Genomic DNA, 20,317 nt, shown 5'->3' on the forward strand with positions numbered 1-20,317 from the left:
GTGCTCAATAAATATTTGTTGAATTAATAAACAGAGCATTTGTAAAAACTCAAATCAAGTATACACGTGTCAAGAATCTTCTAGAACTAGAAGCAGACCTCTACAGAATTAAATGATTATTGAGCTTTTGCAATGTCTCATTTACACATTTAATATTCACAATATTAGATATTTTCAGATATTCTATAGATGAGGAAATTGAGGCGTAGAGAACTCAAATAACTTGTTTAAGATGGTTTAAGTGGTGGCACAGGGACTCAAACTACAGTCTATGTGAGTCCAAAGCCCGTTTTCTCTACACTAATCCCTTCTTCTCCATACTTGCTTATTCTTTTGAACTATATTACTAATTTATTAGTTCAGTAAAAGAGCCATTTGGTGTATGTGACTAAACTGTGCCATCTGTCAATACAGGACCAATAAGGGCATATGTAGTATAGATTTAGGATAAACTTTACAACATGCTATGGTTGGGAAACACTTCAGCAGGTGAAAGGCAAATGATACCAGTTGCACTAATTATAGGGAGACAATCTGAATAGAATGATCAGGACATGGGCTGCAGAATCAGGCAGACCCTAGATAACCTTGGGTAAGTGACTTTATAAACTTTAGTTTCCTTCTCTGTAAACTAGTCCCTTCTTAATAGGGTGGTTGTAATAAGTAAATAACATGTATAAAGCACTTTGCAACAATGACTAATACATAAGAACTTTTTTAAAAAGGTATTTATCCTTCTAGTTATTAAAAATAGCTGTAAAAGAAGGAATATTGCTGCTTTTCAACCCAATTGTTTTCTAAGTAAAACCATATACTAGACTTTAAATTCTAACAAGTCATTTATTATAATGTAACCAACATTATATTCATTTTATTCATTATATATATTACAACATTATATCCAACATTATATTCATTTTCCCGTGATGTAACTAGATTTCTCTCTGTGTGAAGCACTGCCTACCTTTCCCATTACAAAGAAATGTAGCTATCTCACCACCATTCTCAGATAATACAGCTCTCCAGTTCTTTCCACATTCATCAAGTCATAGTGGTGCCTAAGCCATCTAAGAATTTTCATCTGTCTTCTGCCATGTTGAAAAGACAAACACTGGTTTCATTTATATGAGTCACCTAGAATAGTCCGATTTGTAGAGACAGAAAATAGGATGGTGGTTGCCAGGGAGAGGGAAAAGGGAGAAAAGGGAGTCAGTGTATTTAATGGGTGTGGAGTTTCAGTTTGGGGAGATGAAAAGAGCTCTGGAGCTGGATGGTGGTGATGGTTGCATAACAATGTGAATGCACTTAATGCCACTGAATTGCACACTTAAAAATGGTTTAAGTAGTAATTTTTATGTTATGTATATTTTACCACAATAAAAAAATCTAGAGAGAGTGCAGGATTTGCCTACCCTCTCATTAACTGGTTTGGTTCTTTTGTTTTAATGTTTGAGTTCTGCGCTGATGCTCATTTTGCCACTCTCCTACATCCACATATAGTTCTATTTTTACCTAGAAACGTTTTGTGATAAAAAGTATACTGAAAAAAAGTCAGCCACTTCATTTACTTGAACCTGTTTTTAAATATTAACCGAAATTCTTAATTGTTCTCTACTTTGAATACTATTTATTTTTAACTTGTTTAAGTGTATTTAACACTTGGAACTACATAGGTGTAGTACCATACATACATTAAAGGGCAGGAGTATTTAAAAATACTTCTTATTTCTTGCTTTAAGGGACAAATTTCAAATATTTAAGAAACTTTATAATGAAGTATTATTATATTTCCCTTCTTTTGTAATTGCGTGTTGTTCTAAATATGAATATTAACAATTGTTTAAAAATTAGAGCATCACAACTTAAGATGTATGACTTATGTTTACATCTGTTATAATTATCTAAAAATAGAGTAGCACCTAGGAAAATTTCATGTTTGTTTTCTTAGGAGAAGTTCTGTAAGTCATATGTAATTAAATGACATAAGACATATAATTGCTAATATATGGGAAAGGGCTGAAATACTCATTTTTAAGTTTGCAATCTGATAATTACTCATTTCTTATTGATTACTGTTTCTTACAAAGGTAAAACCATGCTATTAGCAAGAATTCAAACAGTAAAGAAATGTTTCAAAGAAAGAATAGAAATTATTTCTCTCTCTGCACCCCACCAGCACACTCCCCAGAAGTAATAACTGTTAACAGTTCCTTATTAGTCTTACAGAAAGTTCCTGAGAATTAATGAATAGGTAATTATTTACTAGCTACCAAAGTTTGCTCTCCACACTTTTGTTCTACTTCATTAAAAAAAAAAAAAAAGCCTTTTTTTGTGTGTGGCTAGAATTCAACTCTTGATTGATATTACGATCAAAATGCCTGCTTCCTTTCGTTTGCATTTGCCTGCTATACTTTTGCCCATGTTTTGCTTTCAACTTTTAAAAATATTACCTTGTTTTAGATGTGTCTCTGAATATATCCGGAATTGGGTTTTGTTATGTGATGTAATCTGAAAGGTTATTTTAATAGATAAGATTTAGCCCGTTTGTATTTATTGATATGCAGACATATTTGGCCTTAGCCGTGCATTTTATGTTTTGCTTTCGATTTTGAAGCCTATGAAAAAATTCTCTGTTCATTCTAGTTCTCTCTCTCTCCCTCCTCTCCACCGCCATGCTGTGTGTGTGTGTGTGTGTGTGTGTGTATTCCAGCTTGTGGTTTTGCTCTAGTGGTTCTGCAACTGCACCATTAATCATCTGTTTCTGTAGATAGTATCTATTGATCCGCACTGTGAACAGAGATGAAATTGGTATATGTCCTCTTCCTTCTCCCTCCCTGCCCTCTCCATTAGCACCTGATTTTAGTCCATTGTATTCTTTCTTACTGTTTGCCTTATCCTTTTAATATGCGTAGGCGATGCCTTGATTCCTCAGCTTCGCATTATATCCTTTGACATCCCCCCACCTGTCTATCCCCAGCAATTAGAGAGTGAGGAAACCAGCTTTCTTATTCTGCCTGCTACTTTCTCCCCCCCCCCCCACCCCGTCTCCTCCCTGCAGGTTTTATTGTAGGATTTCTACGTTGTTAAGAACATTTCCATCGTTCTTTTACCCTTGTCCCCTCTTTTGTTTTTAGTATTAGGTCTGTAATTATTAGATTCAATGCTCATTACCAATCCTTTCCCCCACTTTTTATTGTCTCTGATTTGTCCTCTAGTAGAGGCCTCAAAACAGGCTCATAAGAACAATATTCTCTGATCAGTTCTTGCGTGTTCTAGAATTTGTTGCCCTAAATATTTCAACAACAGCTTGACTGAGCATAAAATTCTTACATCATGCTATCTTTCCTTGAGGATTTTTAAAGTATAGTGCCATGGTCTTTGAGAGTTAAATGTGTTCATGGAGAGATCTGAAGCCAACCTAATTTTTTTAGTGACTTGATCTTCCAAAGAATGTGTGTTTTCCAGTTGTCGAGTACTGGGTTCTCCATGTATTCATCACATCCAGCTTCTTCAATGTGTTGTTCAAGACTTCCTGGTGAATGGAGAGTTGTTGTTTAATGGGTCCCGAGTTTCACTTTTGCAAGATGAAAAGAGCTCTGGAGATGGATGGCTGCGTAACAGTGTGGATGGACATAACCCTACTGTACTGTACACTTAAAAATGGTTCAGATGGTAAATTTTATGTTATGTATATTTTACCACAATGTCACATAGATTCCAGGTTTAAAACAACGTCCTGGTAAATTATCTGTTTTATCATTATTTTCTGACTCCCTGTATTGTTGGTAATTATTTTTGTCGAGGTGTCTTATTTTGTCTGCTGTTAATGTGAGTGTGCCGGCTTTCTTAGGATTAATATTGCTTGATATATCTTTTTATTTGTTTACTTTCAGCTTTCTATGTCCTTATTTTTATATATGTCTCATAAATAGCATATAGCTGGATTTTGTGTGGGTATGATTTTATATTCAATTTGAGAATCTTTTAATTGGTGATGTTAGTCCCATTTACATTTATTCTTATTATTGATACATTGGGGTTTATTTCTATTTTGTGCATCCTCCATTATATCAATCCCGTTCTCTTTTATCTTTTTTCCCCTTCATTTTCTTTTTTCTGTCTTCTATTCTGATATTGTTTAATTCTTAAATTTTTAACATATATTTTCCTGACTTAAAGTCTAAAGTTAATCAGCATCTCTCAAACAATACAGGGACCTTAGGATAATTTAACACCCTCTTCTGCTACGTGTGTGTTGTTATCATCTGGTATTTTATTTCCATTTTGTTTCTTCATTTCTAAGAGTGATTGTCATGGTGGTCGTTAATGTTATAATTACTACTTCGTCATCATTTCCTGTTTAGGTTTACCCACATATCTCTCAGTTCTCTTCGTTGCTTCTTGTATTTTAATCCTTCCTTCTGGATTCAGTTTCCTTCTTCCTGAAATTAAATTTCGTTGTTTTGTTTTCTTTTAATGATTCTCTCAGTAAAGAATCATTATTACCGGTATAAGTAAACCATCTTTTTTCTTCTTCTTAAGTAAGGGCTTGGTCAGGAAAAAATTTCTTTCATTGCTTTCTGATTTCTCTTGTTGTCTTAAAGGGTCTACTATCATTTTAATTATCATTTCTTTTTATGTAATGCCCTCCCTATAATTGGTTTTAATATTTTTACCTTTGTCTTTGCTGTTGTCCATTTTCACCATCATGATCTAAGTATAGATTTAGTTTTGTTTGCCCTGATGGATTTTGTGCTTTTTGTCTTCCATTAATTATGGAAAAATTCTACATACTATCTTCAAATATTCTTTCTCCTGGTTTTTCTAGTCTGTTCTCTAGCAATTCCTATTAGATATATGTTAGACATATTTATATCGTTCCCTATTGCTTAACCTCACTTTCATATTTTCATCTTTTTGTCTCTTTGTGATGAATTTGGGATCATTTCTTCAACTCTATTTTCTTTTGTCTCCTGATCTGTGTCTAATCTTACGTTTATGCCACTACTTAGTTTTTAATTTCAATGACTTTTTTTTCATTTTTGTCTCTTTTTACTCACTGTACCTTTTTTTAATCTCTTGTTTTTAGTTCCTCATTTATAACTTTAATTATTTTAAACATACTTATTTAATAGGCTTGCCTATAGTAGTCAAAGTTTCTGGAGGTATAGTCCTGTTTTGCATATTTTCCGATTGTCACTCATAATGGATTGATTGTTTTCTTATATGTTTATACTTTTGGATTGTGAGCTTATCTTGAGGTTCTGTCTCTTGAATTCTGGCAGCTAGGATGGAAGGTGTGTCCCTCCAGACTGGTTTTGCAGTTGTTCTGCCGGGTGTCTTACGAGTATCACAGCTTGGAGCTAATTTTGAGTAAATGTCTCAGCTGGGGAGTTCTCAGATCATGTTGGTGGGGTAACATCGAACCCCAGACCTGCCTCAGGATGGGCTCCTTTTCCACCTACCTCTGCAGCAGCACAGTTTTATTGACTGATCACTCTGGCCATCAGACTCACAGACAAAAAAAAGGCTTTCAAGTGCAGGTATCTTCATCTCAGATGCTCCCTAAGCACACAGTCTCTGGTGCCCCTTCTCCCACTTTGGGGGTATATGACTGTCCCCCAGGAGAGCCTAGGTGTCTGTAGGTCGCTTTGATACATAAAAGCCACCGCTCCTTTTTTCTACCAATCTTATACTGTGCTAGTCACCCAAACCAGATGCAGTCCCACGCAATGAAGGAAACACCCACAGCCTTACCCAATTATGTTCACTCTCTGGTTCCCAAGGAGACTGTGCTGTGTGAAACCCAGGTCATTCTGAGGCTGGCCTGCCCCAGTCCAGGCCTGGGGTTGGCCCTTTGCTCACAGGTTCCCCGGTTGAAAAACAGTTTGGATTTCCTGTGGGTCCTTGGTCCTGACCTCCCACTCTGCACTGGCCTAGGGCTTTGGCCTAGGGCTTTGTCCTCGGCCCTGCCCGGACATTATAATCACTCTGGTAACCAAGAGGGGCCGCTCCCAGCTCTCCACCAAGAGTAGCCACAGAATGTCATCCTTTGTTCCTGGCCCTGGTAGTTCCCCTTACTTCCTTGAAAGTTCAGTTCAGCTCTGGATTTGAAAGGATGTTTACTGTACCTAGTCAAGCAATTGTAGATACTTTTGGCATTTCTAGGTGTTTATAGTAGAAGATTTTGAGATTATCTAATTCTAAATATTACCCTAGAAGAAAGTTTGAAACCAACAGACTGAATTCGCATCCCAACACCTCTTTCAAGCACTATACTCTTTGGCAAGGTGGTTGGCCTCCCTGAACTTTTTCCAAGCGGGATCTGGGGATGTTAATACCTCAAGGGGGTTTTGTGAGATTTAGTTTTCATCAGGGGTAAAACTCAGATGCCCCAACCTGGTTTACAAAGTTCCAGTCAGGCCCGTGCTGAAATCTTCAGCCTCTTCTCACACTTCCCATATGCGCTCCAGCGTAATAAAGTCCTTGTACACCCTAAATTGCTCTTCCCTCTAGCTTCCAAGCCTTTATACATGGTGTTTCTTTTCTATGAACATTCTCCTCCCCTGTCCATGTTTCCCCTAACTATTCTTACTAATCCTTCATACCTCAACTTAGATATCAGTTTCTCCAGGAAGTTGTCCCCGTTGATCCCCAAGCTTGGGTCAGGTCCAGTGACAGTCCCATGTGCCCCTATAACACCTCACATTTGCCCATCACAGCACTGAGCAGCCTGTTTACTTGTCAGAACATTACTTGAGGGGACGGGTTTGGGGCTGTTTTGTTCACTGTTGTATTCCCAGCTCCTAGCAAACAGCCTGGCACACAGCTTAATACATGGTAGCTATTGTTTTTATCAGCACCTTCATCTGTCACAATTCTCAAATGTCTGATTGTTTTATAAATAACTCTTAAGTATGCCAAAAGCTTAGAGTTAAGTTACAAGACTGACAAGGGCATGCATTATGTCAGAGCCACATTTAAGTCCTTTGTTTTTCACTTATTCAGTCATTTCCCCTTTTTATACTAGGAACTAACCCAGGAGTGTGATGAAAAGAAATCCCAGTATGACAGCTGTGCAGCAGGCCTCGAAAGCAATCGTTCCAAATTAGAACAGGTAAGAAGACAGTTTTTATTTTTAACAATTTAGCAGAAACTGCATGTGTATGCATATTTTCACTTCACCAATGTCAAAGGATCCCCAAGTCTTTTCCCTCATCCCTGAGTCTTTCTCCTAAGTTCCAGAGCTTTTTATTTCTTCAAACTTCATGTGTGCACCCTGAATTCTCCATCTGTACCACTGCTGCCAAAGTCTAGGCCCCAGAATGTCTTTCCTAGAATCCCACAGTAACCCACCACCTGCTCTCCCACTTCCACTCTTGCCTTCCTGCAGTTTATTCTCCACAGAGCAGCCAAAGAAACCTGTATAAAACTTAGGCTTCCCGTTGTACTTAAAATCTAACTTCCACGCTATGGTCTCCAAAGCCCCCTCGCCTCATAAGCTTCACTTCCATGCACTCTGCTCTTCCCCCATGGGGCTCAGGCCACACTGGCCGCCTTCTTGGACTTGAACAGGCCAAGCTTGTTTTCACCTTAGGGTCTCTGCGTGTGCGCTTCTCAGTCTGGGATACTCTGCCCCCAACTCTTTGCTTTGATCTCTCCTTTTCATCTCACAGACCTCAGCCTAAATGTCACCTCCTAGAGATCTTCTCTGATCACCCTATCTAACGCTGCCCACTCAGTCACCCTATCCCATTCTACTGCTACATTTTCTTCATGGCACTTGTCCCCATCTAAAACCTCATTATGTGTTTCCTTGTTTGTGTGTTTCCTCTACTTGAAGGAGAGCAGGGCCCTGTCTTGTTCACTGCTGTGTCTCCAGCACCTAACACAGGGCTGGGCGTACAGGAGTACTTAATAAATAAATAACAGAGCCTGTGGTTTGAGAGTGATATGAATAGTCTCTAGGAAAGATTGCAGGCTGCTCTGTTATAGTAGGTAAAGTTACCATTAGACGGAGAAATGACTGCTAGTATTTCTGTTGTACATCTAGTCATCTTCCCTGCATCTGATTATTCTTTCAGTAATGGTGCCCATTTAAAATTATATATTGTAGGAAGTCAGAGGACTCCGTGAAGAATGTCTTCAAGAAGAAAGTAAATACCATTATACAAATTGTATGACTAAGGTAAGACAAAGGGAGTGGATCAAAAACTTAGCTCTGAGATTTTTGTGTATCAAGGACTTAACCTGAAACGTAGTCTTTCCACTTAGAACCTACAAGTACAGCTGCGTCGTGCTACTGATGAGATGAAGGCATATGTCTCTTCTGATCAACAAGAAAAAAAGAAGGCAATTAGGCAAGTCATTTCACTGTTTTTATATTGTTTTATATTGCGATACTTAATGTTTTCACCTATGAAAGTTTTAAAAATAAGATGAAATTGTAGAATCTGGAGTACTTAAATAAGCAGATACTAACGTATTATTTAGGTTTAAATCTTGTTAAACATCTTCTGGATAGTCCAATCCTGCTAACTCAATAGGAATACATATAATTTTCTACCTTGCTTACTTTTTCTATTGTGGCAAAAGATCTGTAACATTAAATTTTCCATTGTAGCCATTTTTAATTGTACAGTTCATTTACATTGATTACATTCACAATGTCATTCACCCATCATTATTGTATATTCCAAACATTTTTATCACCCTAAACAAGAACTCTTGTAATCATCAATAACTGTCCATTCCCCCACTCTCAGGAATATATATAATTTCATAGTTGCTTTTTTATAAGCACAAAGTTTGTCTGTTTTGAAAGTCCCACGTGGCCTGGACTCTAGTCATCTGCCTGACATTGTACAGTGTTTGAGTGACTACATTTCAGCTAGAAACCGTGTGATTGCAGTGTGTCAGCCTTCAAACAAGGAAGGGTGTGTAAATAGCACTGGTCCTTAGACGGTGACTTTGTTTTTTGGTTTTCTTTTGTTTTGTTTTTTGTAATCCCAGCTTGCGGCATCTTGTAATAAATCAAATGATGCCATAAAAACTACATTTGTAGTTGAATTGCCAGCTGTGATAAAATGCAGTAATTGAACAAGATAAGCTTTCTTTGCCCCTTATACTTCAGATGTTTTGCTTTTATCATCCAGGGAGAACTCAAAGTGTAGAATTCACATTTATTCTAGATTTCAGTTGAGATTTTTAGTGGCATATACACTGGTGTTACAAAAAGGAATCTTAGATATAATGGAATATTACTTGGCCATAAGAAAGAATGAAATCTTGCCATTTGTGACAACACGGATGGACGTAGGAGGTATTACGCTAAGTGAAATAAGTCAGAATGAGAAAGACAAATACCATATGACCTTACTTATATGTGGAATCTAAAGAACAAAATAAATGAACGAACAAAGCAGAGACAGATTCAGATACAGAGAACAAACTGATGGTTGCCAGAGAGAAGGGGGATTGGGGATCTGGTGAAAAAGGTGAGGGATTAAGAAATACAAGTCGGCAGTTACAAAATAGTCATGGGGATGTAAAGTACAACATAGGGAATATAGTCAATAACGTTGCAACAACAACTATGTATAGTGTTAGGTGGGTACTAGACTAGTCAGGGGGACCACTGCATAAATTATATAAATATCTAACCACTATGCTGTACCCCTGAAACTAATATAAAATAATATTGAATGTCAATTATAACTGAAAAATATGTAATTTTTTAAAAAAGGAATCTAAGAAATACAATATCTTGCAGAGTCTAAGTTTTTTATATGTACTCGTATAATACACTGGAATACAAGCCAGACTGAAGATATCCTATAAATAGAATATTTTTTCTAATACTCTAACATATTAAACATATTAAATGTACTTATTCAGATTCTTTCATTGACTGTAAACTTAGCTCAAATAAATCTATATGGTCAATGCTAATATTTCACAAATGTGAGAAGTTAATTTTGTTCTTGAAAAATAAAAAGTTTTAGAAATTAAGTTCCATTTCTTCCAAAATTATCAACATAAATAGTAAAGAAGGAAACAGTGCTCCTGAACTATTGGTTTTCTGAGTAGTTTTCTGACCAGATGTTCATCTACATCATTTAAAAAATTATTATAAAATACCTTTATCATTCCTTAGTTTTACTATAGAAAAATATTGGGCCCTGACTAGAGTAGTACATTATAAGGCTATTAGGAATATAATGGAGTTAATTATACTCTAAACTCACTGATACATATTTAAAACATTATTACTATTATAGATACAATATTTTTATTGTTATTGCATTTTCTGCTTTTGTGATACTTTCTTTTAAGGCCAAAGGTCTAAGAAATTAGTTTGGTTTTGTAAGATCATCTGCAAATTTTAATTTTATTGAAAGAGGCAGCCTGTTTTATTTCACAATACTAGAGCGGGACTACAGAATTTGTTTCTAACCTGGTTTTTCTAGTTCCTAGTTTTGTGACCTTGAGCAAATCACTTCCTTATTATAAAACAAAGTAAACAATATATACTACAGAGGATCAAGTTAAATACAATGTGTGCAGCAGTGTTTTAGAAATTACATTTCCTGTGAATTCCTGGAGAGCAAGACCCAGTCTGTCCTGTTTTTTCCTTGAAATCCCAGGGCAAGCTTGGTGCATAGTAGGTGCTCCATAATTATGTCTTAAATAAATTGAAATTACGTATTAGTGTTATGGTAAAAGAGTATGAGCCTATTGATTTCTTGATAAAATATAAATGGAAATTCTAAAACAATTTAGACATTTCTCAGTCCTAGGGTAATAAATGAATTTTTGAAAGCCATCTGAATTATAACCATGCATTCTTCTTGAGCCAATATGTCATTACATCCTCCTAGCTGTTTTTCATTGGAGAGCTGGGAAGGCCAACAGTTCGATGTAGTGTCTCATAAATTTTAAGAGCAAAATGAAGGTTCATCAAGATTGTGTTTATTCCCTTCCACCCTCATTCCTGTGCAAAATTCTACCTTCACTTCAGCTCTGTAAGGACTTTGGTTACTTTCAGTTGACATTCTCTCTATTCTAATCACGTTTATCTTCCTTCACTTAAGCTGCTAGGGTTTCTCTTTGTGGTTCATGATTTCTTAGATTCCCAATTTTGTGTTTAATTTCTTCTTAAATACTACAGTGTAGCTTTACACAGAAACATAGTCTTTTTCCATCCAAATTTGAAGTCTAACGCCTCTCTTCTTTGTCATTGGTTCTTTTGTCTTCATCCTTCAATCTTTGTCCTTAATACTTTAAATTTCACTTTTTGTCTTATATAATATTAAAAAGCTTTTGTTTAAAAATACAATACAATGTGATGGTAGGAGAACTGACTCAGGGTGGTGAGCACACAATATAGATGATGTAGTATTATAGAAATGTACACTTGAAACCTATGTAATTTTATTAACCACTGTCATCCCAATAAATTTAACTTAAAAAAACACAATACGTTATTTGTATTTGTATTTTTACATTAAAAACTTGTGGGATTTTTTCAATTACAAAAGAATACTTATAAAAACAAAAAGTGACCATTATGAAATACAGTACACAAAAATTCAGTGATGTCCACATTGCCATGCTTCAGAAATGTCTACTGTTAATATTTTGGTGTACATTATTCCATATTCTTTTCCCATTCATTTGCTGTGTGTGTGTGTGTGTGTGTGTGTTGTAGCATGTGCATAGGAAATTTGTGTGTGTATATACAAAAATAAAATTAAACTACATATACAGTTTTTTTCTTCATAATTTATCTAGAATTATTTCCACTTCGGTATTTTCAGATCTCCCTCATTCTTTTCTACAGCTCTAAATTAGTCCTTTGAATGGATATTCTATAATTTACTTAAACATTTCCCCATCTATCCACTTTAGTTTGTTTGCAAATGTGCACTGTTATAAGCAATGGTGAAGTAAATGTTTTTTGCTTTTATCTTTATTATGACTTTTTCTGTAGGATGACTTCCTAGAAGTGGAATTCCAGAGTTAGATGCTATCTAGTGTTTATTTAAAATGTGTATCCTTTCTCCCTTCTGGAAACCTCTTCAATAACAAAGTGTAATTTAAACAAATGGGTTGCCATTGTTTTAAGGGTAGATTAACCAGAAATAGTACTTAACATTTTAATTCTCTTAATTTCTTATGCAATGTTTTGCCTTTTTTCCCCTTAAATTACTATTTACTAGATGAACTGACTGAAAATGGGGAACGAGAATATTTAATAATGGGTTTCATTCTGACTCCAGTACTCTAAACTATATTGTTTAATATATTTAGGTAGATAAATTGATTTATAATTTAGTTGTATGATCAAATGAATTGAAGGAAATTGAAACTAATCATTGTGTTGACTCCCTAGGGAACAGTATACCAAAAATATTGCTGAACAGGAAAACCTTGGAAAGGTAAGAATGTATTATTTATTTTTTAAAATGTGTCTAATTCAGGCTTTCAGTTCATGATTGACATTGTCATTCTTTTTAAAAGGTTACAGTACAGTTTCCAAGGGGAAATTGGATCCTTCTTAATCCCTTTCAAAGATTAAGATTCTTCCTTCGGAATTTAGTTTTATAAAAATGAAAGCACATGGATTTTTGGAGAAAAAAAATATATAGTTTTAAGTAGCAAAAAGTCATGAGAAGATTCTGCACAACAAACAAAAATGCCATGTGTAATGAATTACCAAGTTTTCAGATTATTCTCAGGTGTCTCTGTTTATGAGATAAGTATAAATGTACTCATCTATTTTATTGAATATGCATAGGCTCTGGGCTAAGCACTTTACAAACATCGATTCATTTAATACAAATAATCAGAAAACCTTGAGATAATCAGCTTCCTCCCTGCCAGTCTTATATGAGGGCTGCTGAAAATAGGGGCGTTTGAGTGAATCTTGTTTTCTCAGTTCTCTGAGCTACTCCAAGTAGAAGAGGTAGCAGACAGTAAGGGGCTGGACCATCAGGACATAAATGACCAACTAGTTGTTTATCCTAATTGACTTCATAAAGCAACACGTTTTGACTGTCATTTTAAAGACACCGTTTCTGTCATTCTCTTTTTTTAAAAAAAACAATCTATATTTATCAACAACTCAGGACTAGGCTGGCTTCAGTCCTAAGTTTGTGGTTCTGAATAAACCCCTTAACCACTTTGGAGTTCATTTCCTCACATTTAAACTAAAATAGGTAGATTTAAATTTTTAATTAAATTATCTACATGAGTTCTAAGATCATCCTCAGTTATTTTAAGTCCGTGTTGCATATGGCAGGCTAACTGCGCTTCCCTATGCACCATTTTACCTGTTTCTTATTTAGTTTCACTATTGAAAGCTGAGGTTTCTTATTAGTTTTTCTAACAAGAGTGTCAAGTCTATAGCATCATGGGTAAGGGTTGTTTAGCTGCAGTTTTTCTTTAAAATATTGACTATATGGGTGTCCAATTTCATTGTTTAAATATTCTTGAGTCTGCAACCTGGAAAGGATTATACATATTGAAGTTTGTCTATTCTGAAAGTACAAATGAAAAATATGACTTTGTTTCAGTCTTAATGCATTGCATAATTTAGCTCTTGGTCTGACTCAATAAATTGGTGATGACAAAATTATTCATTCTTATTTACATTTTCTGGTTTGAATCATTATTAGAAACATACATGTATCTATGCTTTTTCATAAAAACTGAATTAACTCCCATAAACCTGTAAGTAATAAAGGTGAACTTCAGAAAAACCATGGAGTAATTGTTAACTAGACTTTTTAAAAGTCTTTTAAAGAAAGACTTTAAAACTTTTTATTATGGAAAATTTCAAGCCTACATAAAAAGTAGAGGAAATTATGTAATGAACTCACATGTAGCCATCACCAGTCTTTTGTTATCTATAATCCCACCCATTTCCCAGCCCAAATCATTTTTAGGCAAATCTCAGAGATATTATTTTATGTGGTCATATTTCAGTATGTATCATAAAGACTCTTTTTGAACTTAACTACAATACCATATCATGCCAAAAATAATTTAACAATAATTGCATAATACCCAATCGATGTTCCAGTTTCACCATCTGTCTCGTAATTTCTTAATGATTTATTTGTTCAAATCAGGATCCTAACAAGAGTTCATACATTGCTGTTAGTTGCTGTACCTACGTCTCTTTTTCTCTAGGTTACTCCTCCATCTTTCTTCTTTACAATTGATTTGTTGGAAGAAAACTTATACATGATCACTTGGCCTGATGGGTTTCCAACATCCTGCACTTTTGTGATGGCATCCTGGTGGTGTTATTACCATGTTCTTCTGTCCTTAGTATGTCCTGTGAATTGGTAGTTAGATCTATAGGCTTGATTATACATGACTCAATGTTTGCGAAGCATACTTCATAAATGGTAGTATGTGCTTCTATCAGGAGGCTCTCTTTTTATAATGTTGGCAGCCATTAATAATCACTTCCTAGATCCAGTAATTCATTAGATGTTGCAAAAAGGTGACAATCTAGTTAAGTTGTTCCTTTTTCATTTAATGGCCTGAATAAGTCTGTAAAGAGCCACTTCTTCTTATCAACTATTTAGTTACCCTAAGGTACAGTTCATATAAGAAAGGCAGAATGCTGCTTGATTTGCTTATTTGCTGGCTTTCAAAATGATGCGTTGGTTCTGTATCATCCTTCAAAACTATCTTTATGACTTATAGATTTAACATATTTGATGTTTCAATCTACTGCAATTATTATTCCTGGCCGTGGGCAAATTGCCCCATATTTGGCCAGTGGAAGTCTCTTGAAATCAGCTCCTGAATCCCTTTGAAACAATCCTGCTAGACTTTGATGGCTTCTTTACTTTCTGGTATGACAAAATGTTCCAGGCTTATCCTGTACATTTTCTGTCCCAAACATGGAATCCGTCATTTCTCTAAAAAGTATCCATCTGTTCTTTCTGTACGACTTGTGAATAAATGTCCATCATAATGCAAGTAAGTAAAAAATAAAAGGAAACCTTAAAGCTTATTCCTCCATTTTATCAGAGAATTTGTGAGTTCTAGGCCCCTTATTCCATTCATGGGATGACATGCCATACTCGAAAGGGAAAAAAAATGGTCTGCGTTTTTGAGACAAACAGAACACATCTAGCCTTTCAGCTGGATGATAGCCTAAGCCTTCCAAACCAGCATCGACTGGACATCCATAGACCTCCTCAGGCCAACTGAGTTTCTGAAAGTAGGCCAACCAGCAGTGCTACAATCCCAACTATCATACACTAGCGCTTGCCTGACTAAGGACTACGGAATGTTGTACTGAGCAGTGCTGCTTTCCCGCCACTCTCCCACCTCCCCCTTTAAAGAACAATGGAATCTGTGACGGGTATTTTTTGTACATTGCAACTATCAACAAAATGAATCTGTATTAAATGACAGTAACATTAAAAGTAAATTCTATACTAACGTCAGTTGCATTCATAAACTTAAAGGTTTCAAGCACACGTGGTTGTGAAGCAACTTAAGTTTAATATTTCTGACACAAGACAGTGCCCACATCCTGTCTTTGGTTCTTTAAATAACTTTTATAGGTTGTTAGAATTTTTGACAAGAAAATTATTCCAATAATATAAAAAAAAGTTACATTTAAGTAGTACCTTAATCTTAAAATCATGCTCAGAACTCTTAAAATTCTTGATCCGACTCACTCTTTTGTTTTAGTTTATGAGGATAAAAACATTTGCTCTAAGATACTTTATTTGTAACACAGACTTAAATAGATGTATTTGCATGCGAGGTATGATGTCAGAAATTTGCTGGTTATATTTAAATTATATTTTCTTAATTCTGTTTTGTTTCCTACTGCTGTTTGCTATTAGCTTTGCTTTCATTAGCCATTGCTGGGGAGGGCAGTTGTAAGTTAAGTGGTTTGAATCTGGTCCTCAGCTTAGTTTAGCCTCTTATTTGGGCAAGTACCAACGTTCAACCTTCTCATTTATGTCCTTAGATCAGCTATTAGATCAACGATATACTAAAAGAGGAAAAGATGGGGACATTTCTTTGTACTCCGTTTCTGTGTCTTTTCTTCTTTTTCTGTCTTTGATGATTTATCACACTCAATGTCAGTGTATGTATTTCGGTCACACTGTGTTTCCTTATGTGTACACTATCGTCTTCTGTTTCCCTTTTTCCTTCCTTCCTTTCTTTCCTCTCATTATCTGTGACTTCATGCAACTCCTCCTTTCAGTCCCCCTTCCTCAATCTGTCATAATATAGACCCAAAGTATATTTTTGCAATTTATTGAAATATTTCCTTATTCCTGTTTATAATTTTGGAGTCAGTGAGTAGAACAGTTTTGGCAGGTGGAACCACGTAAGCCAGTAGTAACCACAACAATTCTAATAAGGATTTGGGCTTGTTTAATAAGTGTACTTTCTAAACAAACGCTACACCTTCTCTGTGAGAAATACATGCATACAATTAGATTTATTTGGGCATACATAGAGCATACACTGAGTGAGGAAAGAATACAATATTTAATAACAGTAACACATGTAACAAATGATAATTTATTATATATTCTTATATCAATTATGTCGTGGGAAAAACTAATTTTATAAGGCAGATACTTATATAAGTATCCCCACTAATTAGCCTTAAGTGACAGAAAACTGAAGTCCAGAGACATTAAGTACCTTACTTAGAGTTTGTGGCAAAGGCAAGGTTGAAACTCAAGTCTTCTGACTCCAAAATCTGCATTCTTTTTCTGCACCATGATACTGTTCCACTTTGCTGATTCCCTTTATTTTTGTCTGTTCTTTTTAACTTCAGGCTGTCCTACGTCTATTATAAATTTAATTAACTTGTATAATCTAAGTTTCCATTCATCACAGAAGAACCTGGTTTACTTAACTATTACTCATCAGTTGTACAAAGCGTACCACATTCTTCTGATTATAGCAGTAGAAGTAAATCCCTGTAACTGAGATTTAATTATTCTCATTTTTTTTTATGATAGAAACTTCGGGAAAAACAAAGAGCTGTACGAGAAAGTCATGGTCCAAATATGAAACAAGCAAAAATGTGGCGTGATTTTGAACAATTGATGGAATGTAAGAAACAGTGCTTTCTGAAACAACAAAGCCAAACTTCCATTGGTCAGGTAATTCAGGAGGGAGGAGAGGACCGCCTGATACTCTGAATTCATGTGTCATCATTTGGGGTTTTAGTTGATACAACCATCTATGATCATAATCCCATGCTGTATTTCTTAAAGTGGTTTGTACAACATTTTGCTTTCAGATTAGCCATTCCCTATTAAGTCTTCTTGGAAAATAATGTTAAGGTAGATTTTGGTTTCAAAGTTTTTTAATATGAAAAAAAAGCCTTTTATTTTTGCTGAGTTTAGACATCAGTGGTGTCTTCTGAGTTTTATGAGACAGGAGACTAAGTTTACTATCTGTAAATGTAAACATATTTCCATTAAGAAACATGTAGTTCTTTTTAAATGTAATAAGCCAATGGCTTAATGTTTTTCTTAATCTTTTTTTAACTTTAGAAGAATCTTTTAGGAACTAATATCTCTTGTTTTGAAGAAACATTAATCTGAAGTTCAGCAATTCCTACAGTTTCACTTCAGTTTCTTTTTCTTCTGTAAAACTCAAGAAAATTTAATATTTTGAATAACATTTGTTCTATTTGTATTATTTAAAGGCAAATAAAACTCAGTGCACAAATCATGGCGATTTATTTAAAAATCATATAGTTGTGTCAAAATTTATTTTTTAAATTAGTATTCATCTTATAGCATTGTATTAAATTTAAGGATTACCACTTATTTTCACCAAAAATCTAATAGAATATTTAGGTCTTGGGGACGGTTATTTTAAATTCAAAAAATTGTCATAGAATATAGATGTTATTATGTGCTAAAATGTTAGCACAGGATTCCAAGTGAAATTCAAGAGTTCAAAGTGCTTCTGATCTCTGCTTCATTTGTACAAGGTATTTGAAGATTTTTTTTTAAATCTTTCATTAAAGAAAGATATTAAATTTATTTGCCACCATTTACTTCATTTCAGTGTTCAGATACATTTCAAAATGTTTTTCATTTAGATCTGAAAACTCAAATTTCACATTGTTAGCATGTCCATTTGGGTTAGTTCTTTTTAGCTATCATGGGGAAGAATTAATGAAGAAAATTGTTTCTACCCGTTGTAAAATATACAAACCTGATTATGGCTTTAGATCTCTTTGTTCCCAGGTGTGTTCTACTCTTAATTTTTGTTTCAAAGCTCCTTTCTTGGTAATAAGAGAAACTAACTAGCATGGAGATTATTGGTAATTCTAGGCGCTATTACCAGAAGAGATGGGATCCATCAGAACAAGGAAGAACTTACCACGAAAGTGTAGAAGGAAAAATTTTAAACAAATTTTAAGAAGAAAAGCATTTCAGTGTTATTAAGTGGTTGGAATCTGGTCCTCAGCTTTCGTCTCTCATATGGGCAAGTATTAACTACCAGCATTCTCATTTGAGCCTTTAGATCAGCTGTTAGATCAACCATATACTAAAAGAGTAAAGGCAGTGTTTCAGTATGTGGAAACAAAACCTTAGTTCAATAAGCAGTTTTTGAACATTGAAGTAGCTGTATTTATTCAGTGTTGGCTACTGGCTTGTTATTTTTAAGCCAGTAGTAAGTAATGTTCCTTCATAACCAGAGTATGAATTCCTTTGCAAATATTTGAAAAAGACTAGATGCCCTTTACAGAAAGAGCATTTGATTCCCCAAAGGAAAGTCAACTTGTAAGATTATTATGCCTAGTATTTAATTTTTTTATAAAATTAAAAATTCACTATCTTTGGTGCTCTTCTCTTAATTTTTAAAATTGTTAACGACAGATACTCCAAGGAATGCTTTTAATTCTGATTTGGTCATTGCTTGCCATCTTTATTCCACACAGAAAGAGTATGTGGATTAAACACTAAAGCAACTCCAAAATTACTTTATTAACTGAAGCAGAACATCATCATTACTTCAAGAAAAGCAAATTGAAAAAAAAAATCCCAAAAGTACAAAGTTATTTATAGTTTTTATGTGACATTGGACATTTAGTAATGCAGTTTAATGGGTTTTATACAGTGACTTTCCACTCATTTTGTGATTTGATTGTGACGTTAAAAAGCTTTGACTAACTCTAACAGTTTTTGACAGCTGGCACTAACAGAAGAAGAGCTTATTACATTTTTTTCTTCAGGATTGACACTCTAGCTGGCTGGTTGATGAGAGTACTTAATCATTTCGGAAAATAATCTGTCTTCCACATGATGGCCCAAATAAAGGAGAAAAATGTAGCCTGTGAAATCTGCTTCTGTGTTCACAGATTTCCTTCTCCTAGGACTCAGTGTTGCCAACTGTTGCATGGAACTGACTGTATAAACTGTAAATTTCAAAAGGCCACTGCTTATCTTGCTTTCTGCATTAGTTCGGGAAATAATCCAATTTTAATGGTTGTCCTTTAAGAAGAATCTTACAAAATAGGTAATGTCTTTTCTGTTATAAATCTATTGACAACTGGGGCTCAGGTGGTTGGAGAGCCCAGCTCCTAACACTGAGGTCACTGGTTCGATTCCCACATGGGCCAGTGAGCTGCGCCCTCTACAGCTAAGATTGAGAACAGTGGCTCTCCCTGGAGCTGGGCTGCCGTGAACAGCCAGAGGTTGGTGTGAGCTGCTGCGTGCTGTGTGCTGCCAGGAGCGGCCAGTCGCCAGCAGCTGGAGAGAGCTGCCGTGCGCAGGAAGGCTCAGAGATCAGCATGGGCTTGGGAACTAACTATGTCCTACACAACTAGACTGAGAAACAACAGCTTGAACTGGGGTGGGATGGAGTGGGGAGGCGGAAGAAGGGGGAAAAAGAAAAAACCTATTGACAACTTAATCTAAGATCATGTATTTTCCAGGTCCAGACTAGCGGAAGGGTCTTAGAACATTGTTCAAAGGCATGTGGAAACCAAACCTGATCTCAAGAAATTGCAGAACACTTAACTTTCTCCTTTAGACTAATACTTTCTATCATTTTCCTTCAATTCAGGAGGCAGCAATAATAAAAGAAGCCATTTCATTAAACTATCAAATAAATCCAAATGCATTATTCTACCTAATTTGTATAACATATATAAATGTTTTGGAAATTTTTTGGCTCTGTGCATTTTCTAAATAGTTTTGTTTCTTAAGTTTTTAGGCTAACATGATATCAGAGTACTTTCTGGTAATTTGAGTAAAATAAGAGATTGACTGTGTTGCTCAAACTAAAAATA

The 20,317-nt window shown here is 35.2% G+C and overlaps 1 protein-coding gene across 6 annotated transcripts in view; it reads left to right on the forward strand.

Moving 5' to 3' along the window:
- Nucleotides 1-19,040, forward strand: part of IFT81 (intraflagellar transport 81) — a 155,232-nt gene extending 136,192 nt beyond the window's left edge. For 5 of the 6 annotated variants that reach the window (XM_081036743.1, XM_081036744.1, XM_081036740.1 and 2 more), the window contains 5 exons: nucleotides 7,031-7,117; nucleotides 8,117-8,188; nucleotides 8,275-8,360; nucleotides 12,395-12,440; nucleotides 17,022-18,058. In XM_081036743.1, coding sequence (XP_080892869.1) covers nucleotides 7,031-7,117; nucleotides 8,117-8,188; nucleotides 8,275-8,360; nucleotides 12,395-12,440; nucleotides 17,022-17,204 — 474 coding nt within the window. In that variant the 3' untranslated portion in view covers nucleotides 17,205-18,058. Of the gene's footprint in view, nucleotides 1-7,030; nucleotides 7,118-8,116; nucleotides 8,189-8,274; nucleotides 8,361-12,394; nucleotides 12,441-17,021; nucleotides 18,059-18,353 lie in introns of those variants that run through there. The other variant, XM_081036739.1, reaches the window with a different exon arrangement.
- The last annotated feature ends 1,277 nt before the right edge of the window (nucleotides 19,041-20,317 follow it).

This window comes from Rhinolophus hipposideros (assembly GCF_964194185.1).
Source record: "Rhinolophus hipposideros genome assembly, chromosome: 24".
NCBI lineage: Eukaryota > Metazoa > Chordata > Mammalia > Chiroptera > Rhinolophidae > Rhinolophus > Rhinolophus hipposideros.